This window comes from Amphiprion ocellaris, chromosome 18 (assembly GCF_022539595.1).
Source record: "Amphiprion ocellaris isolate individual 3 ecotype Okinawa chromosome 18, ASM2253959v1, whole genome shotgun sequence".
NCBI classification, from domain to species: domain Eukaryota; kingdom Metazoa; phylum Chordata; class Actinopteri; family Pomacentridae; genus Amphiprion; species Amphiprion ocellaris.
The window spans coordinates 29013477-29026105 of NC_072783.1; the positions used below are offsets into that span (position 1 = coordinate 29013477).

The window sequence follows — 12629 nt, forward strand, 5'->3', positions numbered from 1 at the left end:
TGGTATCAGGCATCAAGACACTAGGAGCAAATCCTTTGAGACCTGGAAGTCACGAGGTGGTGACACCATCTTTTTCACAGCTAAATGACGCAAACAACTTGATGGTCCACATTATGAAAAGGCAGCTTCTTTTTTTTCTCCATGGTTCTGTTCTGATGCTTTTATGCCCATTGTAGGCGCTTCCGTTGAACGGCAGTGATTAGCAGTGGCTATAAACCCCCCCGCCCAAAAAAACTTTTCTGTCATAGGCAACACTAACATTTTGCACTTTTTTTGTCCAACAACAGCTCTTGTGTTTGAAGATGCAGGCCTGCTTTCAGTCCTCTTTTGCATAAATGAGCTTTTGGTGCCCATGACTACATCTCAATTTTACGTTCTGTTCTTCTTTGGACCACATTTGGTAGATAGCACTGCATACGGAAGACACTCAACAAAACCTGTCATTTTTTAGATGCTCTAACCTAGTCATCTAGCTATCACAATCTGGTCCGTGTCAATGTCTCAGAGATTCTTACACACACTTAATTTTTTTCTACTTCCAACACATCAATGTCAAGAACTGACTGCTGCTAACAGATGTCACTCATTGACCGGTGCCAGTGTAACAAAACAATATTTTTTTACTTTATCAGTCAGTGATTTTCATGCTGTGGCAGATCAGTGTATGTGTGCCTATAGAAACAACTGCGCTGCAATACATAATCCCAGAGCACGAGTGGTCTTTTGTGTGTCAGATCTCTATGACAAGGTCATTTGCAAATGTTCCACTCATATAATGCAGTGATTCACTCTGTTAGGTAAGTGAGTGGGAGCTGTTAAGAGGGTGCATATTTTTAGTCTCACCATTTCCCTTGGACTCTGGTACTGGGAACACGGGGCAGTGACGCTGTGCATATGCATATTGCTGTACGCAGCATTGAGACTGTGAGATAGAAAACTATGTACGGTATTCTGTATGTTAAAATAGCTCTGATATAATAATTAATTAAAAAAAAAAAACAGGTCAGCTGTGAAACATGTAAGTGGTGAACCACAACACAACAATAAATTTGTCTACATGGTACACAAAGGTAATTGGAGGATTTATACAGTGGAAAAACATAAGAATGTACATTATTACTGTGTCCTGAATCTGAAATGGTTATTTCACTCTGCTATTTTCCTCCTCTTAATTTCAGTATCCAAACAGCGTATTATATGTTCTCACTAAAGCTCCAGCATACTGCCTACATAGATGAATAAATGACATGCCATACATTGTACAAAAACAATTCGATTGGAATGGTATGTGTCTTATGAGTAAAATCTGAAGTAATTATAGAGGTAATGAGAGGCATTCATTGCTGTTTTTCCTTTAATATACACACATATAGTATCTGCCTCAACAGAAAACGTTTCAGCACAGCACATGTGATGCTCATTCAGGCTCAGAGCTGAAATATTGTCCAAACACCTAAATATCTATGAAAATAACAGCAACACAAGATGTTGTGTGGCACGTACTAACACATGTAATTCACGTGAACAACCACATATACACAAACACACACACAAACACATGCTCCCCTAAGGTGGCTTGGCCTGGTTCCCAACAAATGTCCGTACAGGTTTGGCATTCATCTTGTAGGCACCTCACAGCAATCACCGGATGACACATACACACACACACACACACACACACACACAGATGCACACAAACACACACACGCACACACACACACACAAAGACAGACACACTGCTCTCTGTAGCGAGAGATTAGGTCCAATGTTAAACAAAGAGGCAGAGCAGGTTTTTGACATGCCAGCTCTTTAATTAGACCGCTGCTATCTGCAGATACACACACACACGCACGCACGCACGCACGCACGCACGCACACACACACACACACACACACACACACAGTCATGTTTCCATCACTTCAGAGGACACTACATTGACTTGTATTAATTTCCAGGAGACTAAACCTGACCATAACTTGCCAAACCTATCCCTTACACTAACCTCAACTTATCAGAAGAGCAGCGGAAAATTCACAACCTTAACAATAAGCAAATTCACTGAGTCAAACATGTTAAATCTGAACACACACTGATATACTAAGTGTTCGTAATCAGAGCCGTCTGTCGCACCATCTTACTGTGAGAGAGACAGACAGATAGAAGGTGGAGGAGCCAATCAGCTGTCATATTCACTGTGTTGGGAGGCTCTACGGGACTAGACAGCTCTGCATGCCATCTCTTTGGTATTGTAGTATTACCCATGTTGACTAGTACTTGCCAACACGGACTACTCAACCAATCCAAGAGGCTCAGTGAATCATAAAATCCATTAGAGGGACACTAGACAGATGCATAATGCGACATTTAAACCATTTCATTCAAAGAAAAATTCAAAATAAAGTTCAGTGATGAATCCTGATGTGTGATTTTAGCATGAGGAAAATGTCTTTTGTGCTACACAAAATTCATATAGCATCACTGTATTCTACCTCACACCACTACTGGTATACATAAACCAGTATCTACAATGATCAGGAGGTATCTATCTTAGTAAACAAGTGATATAAAAATGCTATTTACACCATGATCTCAATTCACACAACAGTAATGTCACCAAAAGCTAGAAAGTGTGCTCTTACCCAATAAACGGTAAAGATACAGATGCTGTCTGCAGAGTAGGGACATCTGGAGGAAACTGAACATTTGCTGGTGCAATCATTTAGATCTGAGCTTGTTGCTGAGACTCTTGAGGTAGAATTTACTGAAATGTAATTGTGAAATTACTGAAACGCTGTTAAATTGGCTTTTGCAGTCACCCATAAGAGTCAGTGTAAAGGGAAGATATTTTTATTGTGAACAGTTCTGCAGCTCTGACCTCTTTGCAGTATAATATATGAAGCTATATAAGGGAAGGGATAGGATAGTGTGTTTCCATTAATTTAAGACAGCAGAGACTGTTCAGAGAGTGGTTTGTCATTCATTAGGTCGAGGTGAAAGGTGAGGCTATCATAAGATGTGTCAGGCCTTTAGCCTCCTCTATACATTAGAAAAAACTCCCAAGCTCTTTGAATTCCTACACGATTTGTCTGTTTGTTTTTTTACCTGTGTTGACTGACTAGCTGCAGCAGTAATAGGACCACAGCAAACACAGGCAGAGTAATGAAGTGTTCAAACTCAGGATTCTCAAACTGTGGCTGCATGAGACAGAGAAGTGAAGAAAGACAGACCACAAGTTCAGGGCAAAAACTGCAAAATTAACAAGGTAACCAGTAAATGTGTATAATCTTTGTTCATTAATTTGCCAAACCATATTATTCCCTCATTGCCCCTGAGGCTGTTGGATGATGAGAAACCGTGCAATTCAAATAATGTTATGGGAAGGTTTCAGTGTTGAATTCTGAAGAGAAGCTACAGTTCTGATACCACCACAGCAGAAAATGAACTGCACCAAGTGGTCTAATTTACTAGTCGATGGGTTATGACTGGATCAAGATAAATACACATTAATTAAGAAATTGATTGCTTTCTCAGCTTCAAAAAGATGCAACAAGATCCACCAGGCAGTCCGAATGTCAAATCAACCTTTTTCTATTAATATTCATCGTTGTTCAGAGTCACGGGGCAGACAGAGAGACAGACATAAAAGTAAGAGCAGCAGCAAAAAGTAAAAAGACAAACAACAACACATTACAAGAATAAAATAAGCACACATTATGTAGTGTACTGACATCAAAATTCACCCAGCCAGTAAAAGCACACACATCCAATACAGATTACCCACACTGACCCACATGCACAGTCCCATCTCTGCTTAGGTTATGCTTTAATCATATGTTTGTATGTTTGATCTTTACAGGCTTCCATACACCATGAAGCAGATTGATGAGGTGTTGGCAGCTGTCTATGAACGCCGCTGTGTGAAGCTGTTCTCTCAGCAGTGAGCACACACAAAGGGCATTTCAACATTTTACCAAAGTATAGTGTGAGGTGGCAGGTGTCTCTCTTTGACCTCTGCCCTTAACCTTAGAGGAGTATCTGCTCATTGTAGCCTCGCCCTGAGGGTTACACCCTGTTCTCAGCAGTGGACTCATAAAGAGTGGTGAGAGCATAAAGAGGGATAAGCTTCTGCCTGGATGGACTTCATTGTAGTGTAAAATCTGGAAAAGCCTGTTTTTTCCTAAAAATTTACAAGGGTCTTTTATTTTCTGTACTGCCTTAAGACTAACTGAAAAGAGCAATGACAACATTTATAGTCAGCAAAATCCTTCTATAAGAAACTGTAATTAAATTCTGTATAATGCAGTTATTGTCAAATAATATGGATCAAACACTAGAGAATAAATTGCAAAATGGCACCATTTCAATTGTGTAAATACTGCCATGTTTCTCTCAAAGCCAATGCTTAGCGGAGAAAACTAGAATCAGTCTAAGTAAAAGTCCTATTCTGGCACAAACTGTTAAAGATTTCCATAATCAGAGGAACCCAGTGGTTGTGTCTATTTGGATAAATCCCTGTCCTTGCACTTAATCTTCTTTCAGCCTTGACACATTCACAGAAAGATCATTTGTGCACAGCGCAAACACTGCTGAGGTAGGCCACTGTCAAGAATGACAAAATGTAATCTCCTTTGCCCAGGTGGAGTCTCTTAAACTGAAGTGTCGTCTAGCATGCGGCAGATAGACTGTATTTACTGTCACACAGAGAGAAGAATTTGCACTGAACATTTTTTGTTGTACCAGTGAAATACTCAAATGTTTTTACATTTTAATGTACATTATAGGCCTTTTACTTACAAAAAATGCACATTGCACACTTAAGACATCACTGCATAACACTTATCAGTTCTTCAAGCAAACCAAAATGCTATCAATTTAAATAGCTGGACTGCAACAACACAATTTTGAGAAAAACACAAGCTGACATGATGTTCTGTATGTTTAAAGATTTCAAAATCAAGAATTTTTTGATACAATTATGCAATTGTAAATTAATTATTAATGAAAACTATAATTTTTTTAGTCAGTATTTGAAACCAAAGTCTATAACAGGAAGCACGCTGGCAACTGAAAGGTTTGAAGCGGAGACGAAAGATGAGTAGGTTGTACAGTTTGCATTGTGCGAGGGACCCTTGTTTCATTTCATTCCCTTATGTCTCTCCCTCTCATTTCCTGTCTCCTCTCTACTGTTGACACTTACAGTATATAAAGGCAATCTGGGCACTAATGTAGCTCAAGCACTCAGAAACATGGCATTGCACTTTACCAAAGTGCAAAAGTCTTCCTCCAGCGGTATCACTTTCAATGCAAAGATTCAACAGGGGACTTAATACCACAAGTGTATGACAGGTGTAAATAACAAGATACGAATCTCTAGCAGGTTTTTCATACCTGGATATAACTGGATAGAGGACATAGGAATAGACATCTTATTTAATCTTTAGTAAGTGCCTATCATCATTGCATAAAAAGAGGTGCAAAGGGCATGTAATCAAGCCAAAGAACAAGAGTGGTGTAGGAAAGGAGAGGAGACAAGAGAAGAGGTTGGACATCCCTAATGGGGAAAGAGAAGCTGAAACAATCTGAGCTATTTTCAAAGAAACGCAAAGCAGAGACAGTAGGTGGCCATAGCGACATCAAAAGAGACAGACGATGATGGAAAGTAAATTATGAGCAAAAACCAGGGTAGGACAAATGGGAAAACTAGGACCATGTGGGAACTCGGGAATTACTTTTTTTATCTGGAGGGAGGAACTGCTCTCCAACCAAGGGCAACAGCAATTGTGGGCATCTGTCATCAGCCATCTGGGAGAGGCCTGAGGCTCCTGTGGGTACCAAAGCAAATGTGACCTGAGCATGACAGCAGAGTACAGAGCACAGCCAATTTGCAAACACCGAAAAAGCATGAAAGTGCAGTTTCAAAACTAGAAATTGCTAATAATCTATACCATTGACACAGTTCATAGCACAGCATTTTGTACTTCATACACCTGATGGATCAAACAATTCTTTATGCATTGTAAGAATACAATATTATACAGTATACTCAGTTGTTAAAGGAAGAGATCAACATTTTTCTTGTTTGATTTAATGTAAATAGAGTTAAATGATAAGCTTAATGGCATACTAGTTATTGTGTTGAGTAAATATGGGGAAATAAGCACCAGTTTAGTGTAAAACAAAGACTGACATGGAGAAACAGCAAGACTAACTCTTTCCTGTAAAGCTCAGTTATTAACATGCCATGTCTGTTTATTTTAATCAGTGGTAAAACTGAAGTGTAGAAAGAACAGTAATGTTTTTATTTGGTGGTTACGGGCTTGACAACTCTATGGATGGAGTCTTGGAATCTCTACTGACTGCCCAGCAACTTCTTAAGGAAATAGGCTGATTGATTTTAACCAGGTACTACTGCACATAACACCCAGTAAGAAAGAGAGTAAGTGTCATTCCCAATGGTCACACTATTTCTTTAAGTCAAGATAAGATTTCATGTTTTTGCCACATAAGGGATGGCTATATTTTTGTAATTTGATGCTGATCTCTGCTCAATCATTCAGCTTCTCCTGCATTTCCTATCCATTCAACCATCACACCAAACAAATGTAACATTTTGAACAGAATATGCATCCTGCCAGGGCACCTATATAACGTGTTAAGTCAAACGAGTGTTGTAAATCTCTAATAAATAATATATCAGCAAAAATATGAGGTGAAAATTTAAAAAAGCCCAAACTAAATACAAGTATGTTGATGTGAGAATGCAAGCGAAGATCATTTGGTGCTGAACAAAAAGCGTTTTCATGATATGACAAATCATTGTGAATTTAATAGCTTCGTTCTCAAACCAGCTGTGTCAGCATATGCTTTAAATGGACTACATGTGCTGAGATTCGAAGGGGCCATGCCATAAGATGTGGTGAGAGACTGCTGATTACAAAGAGATGGATTAGTTGGGATGATTGTGCGAGATGTGGGCTGTTGGAGGGATTGGCCTACAGTCAGCTGTAATCCTCCTCTGCCTTCCCCTCACGCTCAAAACAAGACTTGACCTAAATTCTCTTTAATTGTTTTAGCTACATTCACAAAAGCAGCTCACTGCAAAATGCCAACAAATAGTGTGAATTCATACAGTATGGGGTGTATATTGAGTGAAATAGAGCTATTATGTTTCTCATGTCCGCTGTTCTGATAATGACAAGGAAATAAACACACTGGCTGTTTTTTCAGCATGCAGAAGGTTGCTGCAGATTCATTTTGAGCTGTGTAATGTAGATTTTACTCCAGGCAGTCATCTGACTGTACATATTCATTAGTACACACGCAACTTATGGTAAACTGTGCATGTCAAAGATGCCATTTACAGTCTGCTATGCATTTCTTGGAAGGCGTTAATGGATTGGAGACATCACTGTGACTTCTCCTACATAATATTTAGCTGGCTCACCGAGTAGTACAGTGCAAGATCACTTAACTTCTTCTAGTAAGTCTCTGTGTGAATCTCTGATGTAAAAATCTGCATGGAGGAGGAACGGAGCTGACTCGCTTCAAGTTAATCCAAATCGCTAATGTTTCTATAATCTGCGATTTTCAAAATCCAAAACGTGTGAGAGCAGCATCCCAAACACTGTCCTGGGTACTTTTCTGAAGATTTTTCCACATATTCCTGCCAGCTAAAATCCTGCTAGTGGGGACTTATGGCCAAGAGTACACCTCATGTGATCATTTGCCTGTTAAACTCAGGATATATAGCTTGTAGTTTCAGACCCTGGTCACTGAGTTCTGCAGCAGCCAACAGCAAGTTACTGCTGTGAGCTCTGCCTCATTTAAGAGAGTTATTAACTGAGTTTAGTGTCCAATTTCTGTGGCCAGTTTCACCTTCTACTCTACTGGTGACTCCAGCAAAGATATAAATAAGGTGAATTCTAAGACAAAGATTGTGTGGCATTTTTTGAACCTGTGTCCTGTTAAGTAGGGATCGGCTGATGTGAGTTTTTAAAGGTCGATATTGATGCTGATTATTGGTAGTCAAGAAAGGCCGATTACTAACATTTGGGACCAATATATACATTAAATGTCATGTTCTAACATCATGTGATAGCAGAGAACCTGTCATTCATAACTAGGCTTCCTCATTAATAACAGTGACTATAGCTGAATATGTAAAATAGAAATAGCGATTAAATTAGGATGCTTTCATCTGTTTTTGTGCAATCGACTGAGACTGACCAGTTTGTCTCCTGCAGTTCCATCTGCTGTTCTTTATTTTCTCAATCTTTCACTGTTCTATCACTTTTATTGCCCAAATGTTAAAGCATTCTTAATTATTATTATAATTTTTGGCTGCCTTCTGACTTAGCTGCTAGCCGTTAGCATAGCCTTAGCTACTGTGAGAGCAGCTAATTTTCTAGTTTGTGGCAACAGAGAGAGGTGACTGCATCAGACCTGAAGTAGCGTATTTAATTGATCAATAATCGGTCAATAAAAATACTGCCAATCGGAAAAATGGCAAATATCGGCCACAATAATTGTCCAGGCTGATAATCGGTTTATTTCTGTTATATAGTTACTTTAGGGTCTGATGTTGGTGGCCAGATATGAATTGACTTTTCTGATGACTCCAGCAAAGATATAAATAAAGTGCTTGAAGTCTAAGACAAAGACTGTGTTGCATTGTTTGGAATTGTGTCCTGTTAAGCAAAGTTACAGTACTGCAAAATGCAAGTAATGCAAAAAGTCATCAGTCAAAGCTTTCAATGTCTGGTTTAACAACCCCTTCGTCCAGCACGTATCTTTTAAAAAATTGTTTCTCCACTTCTACCTTAGATTTCCGCCTCATTCTAAGTACTTTTGGCACAAGCTTACCAATTATCTATTTTAAACTGCGGGTTGTTGCTAGGTCCCTCATTGCATGTCACAATTTAAATTCTGGGAATAACCTTGGGTACAAACTTGGCATTGGAAACAACGTGAGCAGCTACTTGAGGAATCTCAATGAAATGCTATTCAGTTCTCTTGGCACTGACACATGGGTGTGAACACATGTTTACATCTGGAAAAGACCTCTGGACAGAGCAGGGTTAAGCCACTTTCTGCCTGTTTTCCCTTTGGGTTTCGTGCTCCTGAAAGCTCACAGATCAGTAGGTGCGTGACACCGATAACACCACTAAAGCAGGGACTCAGGACATCTAAATCACAGACGACATGCACCTTATCTCTCGCTCTCTTTTTAGCTTTAGCTTCAAGTTACACTCTGTTTCCAGAACTTGAGAAAAATGTTAAATATGTTTATGCTAATTGATGATGTGCCAAGCAAAAAAAATCCTTCCATTTGGAGGAGAAACATATGCTTTCCATGTGGAGTGATAGCAGGAGGTGGGAGGAGGGGAGCATGGAGGCACAGATGACTAACGAGGATGACTAAGAGATGTTTTCAGGGTGGTTTTCTGTGTCATTTGTCTAGCCTATGTCTAGCCCATCAGATGATAAATATATATTGTGTGGAGCTGATGGCGAGACCCTCACATAACGACTGCTGGCTCTTCATTTGCAGCCAGCAAATTATTGACAACAGGAACTACTTGAAATGTTCTCAAAAAGCTACACACAGGCAACCACACAAACACACACTTAGATTGGTATATTTTAAAGACCAAGCAATGCAATTTTCTCTAAGATTGCTTCAGATGCTCTAGTAATACATCATTATGAGCTGATTCTCAACAGATATTGACAAACTAGTGTCCATGGCTGGGGTCCATCTCTAATTGTCTGTTTTATGCTTCATGTAAAGCTTATCAGGTTTTCAAAACATCTGGTCAGGATGCATTACTGATTTGCTCATGTTGCAACTGTCAACTTGTCATTTTTATCAACTTAGTGCAATATCACAAACCACAAATTTTTCTCAAGAGGCTTTACAATCTCCGACATCCTTCATAATTGACCTACACTTCAGATAGTGCCAGAGGAGAGAGCCTGCAAATGTGGGAAAGAGACCAAGCGACCGATATGAAGTAAAGGTGGAATTAAGATCACCGCTGAAAGCATTTGCCCCATATGGTGTGCATGTTACCACAGCAACCACAACAAAGACCTAAAACGCCAGTAAAGGAAAAGTAACGATAGATGAGAGAACATGAAACTTTATTCGTTTTTGACCTCTTAAATTAAAAAGAACACTTTTATTTCATTTTCTATTGCATACTTTGAGTCTTTTGCAGGAATTCAAGTAGCTTAGATGCCTTGTGTTTGGCTCTGAATCAAGGAGACCCTCTTTCATTTGACCAGTGTATTCCTTCTATGCTTTTTTTGAGCACTGACTCATCACATTAAACCATAACTACAATAATAAAAAATAAAAGCACTTAGAGAGCGCAGTACTCCGCCAAGGCTGCTCAGTCGTATGAGTTCCGCTGGATGAAATCTTTCAAGAATCCATAGTCAGACAAGGTAGATCCGTAGACAGACAGACAAACAGATGGACAGATGAACCAACGCTGATTGACACATAACTGCGCCGCGCTCCTTTGTGGAGGAACAAGTATTTTATTTCTGAGAAAGCATGCTGTTACTACTTTTCATTTTTAAGTGTAATTTGACTAAACAGAAATCTGCAAACACACATAATTCACACATCAGAGCAGTAGAAATGCTGATCAATTCAAGTATCAATAATAATACTGGGAGTTAGTATCACTAGTGTTATTTTTAAGGGCAGAGTATCGCTATACTTTCCTATTATCGGCAAACAGTTCAACACAATCAGCTGCCGGGTCGCCCCAGAAAAACACTTTTTAACAGAGACAAATTAAAGAACATTTTAACAAAGGCCAACTAAAGAGTGTTGGTTCAAAAGTTGTGCACTTGTTTAAAATGCATATTAATTTGTGTTTTAAAAGATGAGGCCAAAAATGCCAATTCCATATCAATGTATGAAACTCAGTGAACAACCAAAGCTTGTAAGAAACTATCAGACGACATCAAAAAGGTTAAATATATTGGACACAAGTTAAGCTTACAGGTAATACATAATACACACCGTTATAAAAATTGGTGGACTGCTTACACACCAGAGTTAACAAGGTCTCTGTTGTAACCCTGATATGATAACGGTGTATTTTTATTAATATATTTCAGCAAAACAGAAATAAACATTACAATGTGGTCACCTCATAGTATGATTTTTCTGTACCTACGGTTTATAAAGATGAACTATTATCCGGTCAACGACACAACAGTCATCAAATATTGCAAATTAAAACTACGCTGCAAAATCTATGTTATAGCTTCGAAAAAGTGAACTTAAAATAATGTGATCAGCAGCAGTAAGTACAACATAAACCTTCCAATGTGTAAATACAATACAGATAAACAGAATGTCTATTATATTGATTTTTGCCTACCTGCGTAAGTAATTATCCAGCTGAACTTTAGATTAAATAACTTTTCACATTAGTGAGGGTTGCACAGGTATCTAAACACATCGTGGAGAAATTCAATGGTGTTTAATTTCAACAGCCTGTCATCCAACGTCGACAGATGACTACAGATAAGATCGCTGCTCTTTCTCTGCTCCTACTCCCACAATCATCCATCCTCCAAGTTCTTATCTGTGCTGACTCGCATTGGAAACCTGACGGGCTAAATTGGATTGACTTTTAATTAGCTGCACTCCCAAGGTAAAATGGGTTTAATTGTGTGAATTATCTCGCTGACTCCTTAAGGCAGGAGGGCAAGGAGACACATCTAGACTTGTTTATCCTAACAAATAAACCAGTTATTTCAGTCAGATTTGTCAGTCTCAAACAGATAATGTTTGTTTAAAGCAAACAAGCGTCATCTGAAATCTTATAGAGTCTGTCATATTAAAATATTACTAACCCAACATGTAATGTCGTTCAGGGCCTCATTTATTTTCAGTGTTTCATTGTTAACAAAGTCTGTAATTGTTTTTACATGAGGATTATCAGAATAATTCGAGATGTTAAGGGCAGTTAAGGGTGTAGGTTTTGATGTATCATTTGATATATCAACAACATCAACATTAGACTGATGTATAGTATGCTATCAATACCTATTGTGATTTTCCTCAGTGCAACAGTCCTTCATTTATTTTGTACTACACACTGCCACACACTTCTTTATTCAATGATAACTTGTTTTTTTGCGTTGCTCTTAGTACTAAATAGAAGATGTGCATTTATAATGTCCTTCATTTACAGTAAGAGTGTGTTTGCAATTGAAATGGCTTTTGTGGAGTTGTGTGACTTGAGAAGAATGACCGAGTCCTTCAAATTGCTTGATGTTGTCTTATCTAGCTTCACGGCGCTGTGTCAGCACTGGAGAATGGCTACACACATTATTACTCCGCTATAGGGGTAAAAAAAAAAAACCAAACAAAAAAAACCACTCAGGCTTGTTTCCATCTCTTTAAAACAATAACAATTGTCTTTACACAAAGCACATGATGCAGTGACAGTATCCCTGCCAAACAGGGTTGGGGGAAATTCATTTTGGTGGAACATGCTTGCAGAATTAAACCTTTTTCCATTTTCTTTATCGCAAACATACAAGAACATCCCTGTTAGACAGTAAATGCTGTCAACATCTTCTTTGCAGAATCAAGCAA

The 12629-nt window shown here is 38.7% G+C and overlaps 1 protein-coding gene across 2 annotated transcripts in view; it reads right to left on the bottom strand.

Moving 5' to 3' along the window:
- LOC111566726 (zinc finger protein 385C-like) overlaps positions 1-12629 on the bottom strand; it is an 83431-nt gene that overhangs the window by 59486 nt on the left and 11316 nt on the right. Inside the window, exon 2 of one of the 2 annotated variants that reach the window (XM_035946904.2) lies at positions 5731-5823. The exons of the other annotated variant lie outside the window; for it this stretch is intronic. Coding sequence (XP_035802797.2) covers positions 5731-5823 — 93 coding nt within the window. The remainder of the gene's footprint in view (positions 1-5730; positions 5824-12629) is intronic. 2 annotated transcript variants of the gene reach the window in all.